The 7,350-nt window shown below is 53.1% G+C and overlaps 1 protein-coding gene across 1 annotated transcript; it reads left to right on the top strand.

Moving 5' to 3' along the window:
• Positions 1-233: 233 nt before the first annotated feature.
• ASPRV1 (aspartic peptidase retroviral like 1) lies at positions 234-1,809 on the top strand (the record flags this gene model as incomplete). Its single annotated transcript, XM_084766015.1, has 1 exon — positions 234-1,809. One exon carries the CDS (start codon positions 234-236, stop codon positions 1,296-1,298), a length of 1,065 nt encoding a protein of 354 aa, XP_084622141.1. The 3' UTR covers positions 1,299-1,809.
• Positions 1,810-7,350: the final 5,541 nt, after the last annotated feature.

Genomic DNA, 7,350 nt, shown 5'->3' with positions numbered 1-7,350 from the left:
CCCTCCCCCTCTTCTGAAGCAGCTGGAGACCTGTTTGCTCCGGTCTCCTCTTCTCTGCCTGATAAACATCTGTATCACATCTGTGTCCTCACCTGGGTTATTCTGGGACACAGGCTGAGGAGGGTCCCGAGGCCCTGTCCCCTGCCTGAGCCTGTCTTTCTCATCAGGTGGGCTGGCTGGTGTCATGCGGATGGGTCCTGAGGGTGAGGCACCCATCCTGCTAGTCAGGCGAGATGCTGGCAGGAGGGCGGGGCGAGGGGGCGGAGCTTCTAGAACAAAGGAGAATGAGGAGCCCTGGGGGCCCAGGCTGGGCATCAAAAAGGCTGTGCAGGCGAAGCAGAGCACAGACAGCTTGCTTCTGGGACCAGCAGCTAGCCAGACGCCCCGTACCTGCTCCGTTCAACTTGCCCAAGCCAGGCGGGAACACGGCCCTGCCGCGCTCCAGCGTGATTGCGCCCACACTCTTCTGTGCCGTTCTCTACTTGGCTTGTGTTACTACTGCTAAGCTTCCAGAAGTGAGCAGAAGGATGGCCACCAGCGGAGCCAGAAGCAAGGAAGGCCACCGGGAGCGCGCCTTCACCCCAGAACCTTTCAGCGGTGCTAACACAGATGCCAGCCTTTGGCTACACCGCTTTGAAGTCATCGATGACCTCAGCCACTGGGACCATGCCACCAAACTGAGGTTCCTGAAAGAGTCCCTCAGGGGAGATGCCCTGGATGTCTACAATGGACTCAGTCCCCAGGCCCAGGGCGACTACAGCATTGTGAAGGAAGCCCTCCTGAGGGCCTTTGGGGGCCCTGGGGCTGCCCACAGCCAGAAACCCAAAGAGATTGTGTTCGCCAACAGCATGGGTAGGGGCTACTACCTTAAGGGGAAGATTGGTGACGTGCCTGTGAGGTTCCTGGTGGACTCGGGGGCTCAGGTATCTGTGGTCCATCCAAGCTTGTGGGAAGAGGTCACTGACGGTGACCTTGATACCCTTCGGCCTTTCGAAAATGTGGTCAAAGTGGCCAACGGGGCCACGATGAAGATCTTAGGTGTGTGGGACACAGTATTTAGCCTGGGCAAGATGAAGCTGAAGGCAGAGTTCCTGGTGGCCAACGCAAGTGCAGAAGAAGCTATCATTGGCACCGACGTGCTGCAGGACCACAGTGCCGTGCTGGACTTCGAGCACCGCACTTGCACCCTGAAGGGGAAGAAGTTCCGCCTGCTGCCTGTCGGGGGCTCCTTGGAGGATGAGTTTGACCTGGAATTCATTGAGGAGGAGCCTTCCGAGGCCCCGGAGGGCTCCCACTAAGAAACCCCACTCTTTGCCCCCAGCATTGGTAGGGGGGACCTTGTGTTGTGGGGAGCAAATGTCCTCAGGGGGGTGTCCTTGGGCCTGGCCAGTCTTTACACTTGCTCCCTCCTTCTGCAGGAGCCTTATCTTGGCCCTGGTGGGGGAGGGTGGGCAGCTTGGTGGCCTAAAGCACGGTCCCCAGGGGCTGCGAAGACTTTCAAGGCTGGCAGGAACTTCCAAGAAGGCTAGGGACATCTATCTTGAGAGAGGACCGGGGACCCTTTTAGATTCCCTGAAGGATGGCTTGGCTTAATCACCTCCAGGTCCCCAAGCCTGCACAGCGGAGGCCCTCAGATCCTCCAGATCCTTGGAGGAAAGTGACAGCTGCCTTGGGACCTCTCCCCCACTTGAGTCCTCCCACCTGCACAATGGTCTTTCCTCCTGTCACTTGCCTTGAATCCCATAGAGCCTGTGTCAATAACCCAATTATTTCAAAATACCAATAAAGATCTGTTCGTGGGAAAAAAAATTGTCATGTGCTCAATAGTCATGCCAGGAGCAGAGGGGACAGGGAAACCAGCATTCTGTGAATGCTTGGGCTGGGGAGGCAGGAGAAGGCAGGTAGCAAATTGGATCTCGGGTTTTCAAAGGCAGACTCAGCAGCAGATAGCGACTTCTCATTTCTCCGTTTTTAATCTACAGTACATCAGCGCACTGTTGTCCCTTATGCTCAAATGTGACCCCGGGGCTATTTTGTGAGGTGTTTGGCTTGGTTGTCTAGAAGTTTCTGCCCAGCAAGTAGGTTCTTCCCGCTGCTCAGGGAACCAGACTTAGAGGTAGAAAGAAGGCCATAAGACGAGCATGGGCATGCGTGGCAGCCCCAGGAGGAGCTGGGACTCCGGCAGCCGGGGACAGCTTGGCTGTGCTGAGGTAGCTTGTTTGTGGGAAGGCATGGGGTGGAGATGAGGGCATTCCTAAGGCCTGGTTGGGTTTCATCTCTTGTCTAGCTTGGGTTTTCTTCCAACTTCCTGCCTCCTCTGAGAATCTGAAAACTCCTCAGGCTTTGGGAAGGTGGACTGAAAGCTCCCGAGAGGAGCAGATGCATTCTGAATTATGAGGCCCATGCCTCCCAAGCTGAGCCCAGGAAGCTGGCCCAAAGCCAGAAGCTCAGATACGCAAGAGGTCTGCTGGCTGCAGGGAATTGGGGACACGGTTGTTGGGGGAGCCTCTTCTTTACTTTGTGATCTTGGGAATTGAACCTAAGGTCTCCCACAATGCTAGGCAACTACTGAGCCATGTCCCCTCACCCACTTCCTTTTTTAATGGTTATATTTCAATACAGTGCCTCATTAAATTGCCTAGGCCGCCCTTGAACTCAGTCTGCAGCTCCAATGGGCGTTAAACTTGTGATCTTCCCGAGTGAGTCTCCTGCGTGCCTGGGCTGAGCTGGCACCACACACCTGCCTGGCGTTTTCCTGTTGGGTCCCTTTCTCCAGGCCAAAGGAACAGCCGCTGCACCCACTTGGGTGGCTCTCTGGGCAGGAGGAGGAAAGCCTGGCTGATCCCTCTTCCTGAGAAGCCGAAGGACATCTGAGCTGATCATTACAGCATTGACATTCTCCTTGGCCTCTCCTCCATGGTACCAGCTGTGGCTTCCCTGGGTCCTGACTCAGGGCCTAATTCCTAGGGTTCACTAAAGCCTGGCTCTGGGTAGCCCAAAGCCAGAATGATCTGGAATTAGCCCCTGGGCGTGGGTGAAAGATAGGTGTGGGCAGGAACCTGAAGAAGAGAGGGTGGTCTCGTGGGAGTCCCAGACTCTGCCTCCTTGTCTCTTTAGAGGTCTCAAGAATGCTGCTGCTGTGCTGGGCTTAGCCCTCTCTCTAGGGAGCAAGGCCAGAGGCACCTCCCTGTGACCTATTTTTCTCTGGGTCCTTCCGATCCCAGCCTCTTCTAGGCTGAAGGAGGGCGGGTGAAGAGTGTGTGGAGGTGAGAAGGGAACTTAGGAATTGAGTGGCCAGGCCAGAATTCTGGGACACTATTCAAAATGTCCTTGCTCTTCTCTTACCCAGAAAGGGGTGCTGGGTAAATTCCTGTGGGTATCCCTGCCACATGTGTCACTCACTATACCTTAACTTTGAGTAAGGAGGGGGGTGGGGTGGCAACTGTCTGGGGGAATGGAGAGCCTCTCGTGAGGAAGAGCTTTCAGGACAGTCATCATTAAGGAAGGGGCCACGTGGTGCTGGAGGCCCACGTGGACTAAGGCAGGTGTTTCGTGGGCGTGAGACTGATTAAATGGGATTGATGGTCGAGGCTGAGCTGTAGGAACTTGCCTAGCATGCGGGAGGCAGCCCCGGGTCCAGCCCTCAGGATCACAGAAGCTGAGAGGGAGCGGTGAAGCACAGCTCTAATCACAGCCCTCGGAGACAGGAGCATCAGCCGTCCAAGGCCATCCTCGGAGACAAAAGTTGGGGATCAACCTGGGCTACCTGAGACATCGGCTCAAAAACTTACAATAAAAACAAGTTGTTTTCATGGGCAAAAATCCCAGGGCTGCTTTCCTGAGACCGGGACCCAGTTGCCCAAAGCAGAGCCAAGGAGAAATGCTGGTGGGTTTGGCCATCTCCCCAGGAGATGCATTTACACTTTATTTACAGGTAGCGTCCAAGTCTGGACCCATCTGGCTCCTTGGTGTAGGATGGGATACAGAAGTTTCTGGAGGAAGGCTGAGGTTTGCAGGCACTGGGGGGAGGGGTGCTGGCATTAGAAGTTTTAATCTTGGTGGCTCATGAGACTCTGATGGGAAGAGGGACAACAGCTTACCTGTTGTTGCCATGTGCAGCTGCCTGGACCAAATCACAGTGGTGCTTTGTCTTTTGGCCACGTGCAAGTCATAGCACCTAGGTGCATCAGGCTTGCCTGGCGTCTTGGCTATCATAGACTCCCGGGCCCCACCCAGATGCAGGCTGGAACTGCACTAGACAAAGCTAAGACTTCAGTGGCCCAGCCTGGGACCCCCCCCCCTTTGCCAAGGAGCCAATTCCTCACCTGCTGACGCTCCACTCTCTCTCTGATCACAGCTCCACCCACCGATCACCCCACAAGGCTCCCCCCCCCCCAGAGTATGCTGGGTCACGCTGCATGCTTTTATTCAGCACGTGTTTGTGGTATTGTTGAGCTTGTGAAATAATTTCAGGCTTACAGAAAAGCTGCAATAAAACAAAGAGTTTCACATAGTTAGCTGCTCGGATGTTAATAAGTTAGAATTAATTTTATTACTCTGCCCCATGTAGAGGAACCCTCTGAAAACTGCAGACAGGCATTGCTAACTGCTAACTGTTTATTTTAAAAAGACTTTCTCCCATATAAGCATAACAGTTGTGAAAATCAGAAAAATCACATGTGTCCAGTGTACACATTTGTGTGTGTGTGTGCGCGCGCACACACACACACGTGGAGGCCAGAGCTCATTGTTCAGCATTTTTCTCTGTGTTGTTTTAAAAATTGTATTTTACTGCATTTTATTCGTTTTGTGCACGTGTCAAGGTGAGAGGACAGTTTGTAGAGTCAGTTCGCCCCTTGCACCATGTGGGTTCTGGGAACTGAACTTGGGTCATCAGACTCCATGTCAAGCATTTTCCTGCTGAGCCATCTCGCCAGCTCCTCCTTATTTTTTGACCCAGGGTCTTTCACTGATCCTAGAGTTCACTGGTTAGACTAGCCGCCCAGAAAGACTGTGAACACAGACAACCCACACTTAATGTTGGGCTTACACGGATGGTTTGTGCAGTTGTGGGGATCAAACTGAGGGCTTTGGCATCTAGGCAAGCAGTTCAGCAACCAAGTCCCAACCCTTGCCCACGTGCCACCTTTTCATCTTGTGAACAGGAACTCCTGAAAAGAAGCCATGTCCGCAAAGGCCAGTGGACTGTTTGAAACTCCAGTGACTCGGGAAATTGGAATGTCGTAGGATCGGAACCTAATTACAATTTATCCTAGGCCGTGTTTTGCCAACCACTCCATATCTCCTGTCACACCTAAAATCCTCTGACTAACAGACAAAAAAGCCTTTTGGAATGAATTACCTTAACCCTAGTTCCCTGCCAGTCAAAGGGCCGAGCGTTTCATCGGACACGGTCTGAGGCCCTGTAGCTGAGGTTTCTCCGCGCTGCCGCAGTCGCCAACTTACTGTCCCCACCAGTGTATGTGTCTTGACCTACGACTTTGTTCTGTTACTGTGAAATCTTCATGAGACTGCTGCCTCATTAAAATGTGGAATTTGTGGTAATCTAAACCTGTGCTCTCAGCTATAGTCACTCATATTTAGCTCCAAAATAAACACACTCTCTCTCACTCTCTTTGAGGTAATAACTATATTTTTGTCTTGATGATCTCATCACTTGCTCGGGCCATCTTGGTTTTCCTGACTTTGAAGTGTGGGAGGACGCCGCCGGGTTCTTTTGCTGAACGGCCTTCACCTTGGCCAATTCCGCTGTCTTCTCCTTATGACGAATTTGGTGGGAGAACAGCCAGGGGAAATAGTGTGTCTCCAGGCATCAGGGATGCAGGATGCTCACTAGTCCTATGGCTGCTGATGCAGCCTTGTTTGCTTGCTCAGGGCACTGTCAGCCAAGTTTCTTCATCCTTGGGTGACTACTTTCTCCCCCCCCACACACACACACAATGAGTCAGTGTCATATAAAGACCACCCGAGGCCTCCGTTTCTCTGTAGATACTGAAGTCGTTGATGACCCTGTGAGCTGAGCCACTCTTCCAGTGAGAGCTTCCCACTGGGGATTTTCCAGCCCTTTCCCCAGCTGACACGGGGCTCCCCCCATTCACGTTCCCTGTTCACTCACTAGTGCCCATCGCCCCACTCCTCTGCCCCTGTCCAATATGGACCTGGTTGGTACCATTGCTGATTCTGATTCGAGTGCTGATTTTGGGTTGTTTCAAATTTGGCTGTGGGCTTTCTTTCCAACTTGGCCCCTGTCTTGGGACATTTTCTGATTGGGCTTGGAGCCCTTCTGGATGGTGGTGGCACACCTATAATCCCAGACGGTGGGAGGCAGGGGCAGGAGGGCCTCTTTGAGTTTGAAGCCAGCCTGGATTACACAGCAACTTTGTTTGTTTGTTTGTTTTTTAAAAACAACAACAGAAAAGCAGCCAGTTGTCCCAGAGTCCCCGTGAGTGGGTTTGCCCACCTTGCTGAGCCTGGCTTAATCAATTATACCATTCTCACGATGCTATCCACACCCCTCCCCTCCAGCCCCACCCCCGCCCCCGATGCACCTCACATACCCCTCTCTTCCATCATTTTCTTTCAGATGCTGGCCAGGGCCTAAGCGTGTTTTCCATAACAAGGAATACTTCGCTGTTTTTTTTTTTTTTGAACGCTCTCCTCCTTGCCTCATGGCTGCCTAGCTGCCGCGTGCTGACATCTGTGCCAGTTTAACTCCAAAGAGATGGCCCTTTCTCCTTTTCTCTCCACCCTCTCCTCTCAGCTGCTGAGGAGCACACTCTGTCTGCTTTGGAGGGTTTTTCTTTTTAAACGTTAATAAAATTGTCATGGAGCTTCAAAAGGTACACACACACACACACACACACACACACACACACACACACACACACGAATGAAGTGTATGGCACTAGAGACGGAGCTCAGCTGGGACAGTGCTTGTGTACCCCGCACCAAGCTTGGGGTTCGGTCTCCAGCACCACCTGACAGGAGGCCGTGGCAGAGCACGTCTATAATCCTAGTACCCAGTAGGTAGAGGCAGGAGGATCAGAAGTTCAAGGCCGTCTTTGTTGGGTCCTGCTGCAAGGCGTGGCTGGAGCGGCTGCCCTATGCCTGGGGGCGGGGCTTCCCCTCTCCCAGAGATTCACTACAGAAACCAGACAATTTGGTTGCAGGGCGCCCTCTTTTCCCCATCTCCCTGCCCCCTCTCCTTCCCTTCCTGCCCCCACCCCAGCCCGTGCCCCCCTCCCTGCCCATGCTGCTTCCAATTAACCTGCATTTATATAGTATAGCTTCGTCGCCCATTAGCTCATTCTGTTTATTGAATCAATCAGT

This window comes from Acomys minous, assembly GCF_964271855.1.
Source record: "Acomys minous genome assembly, chromosome: 17".
Lineage (NCBI taxonomy): Eukaryota > Metazoa > Chordata > Mammalia > Rodentia > Muridae > Acomys > Acomys minous.
This window is presented reverse-complemented; position numbering and strand designations above follow the sequence as displayed.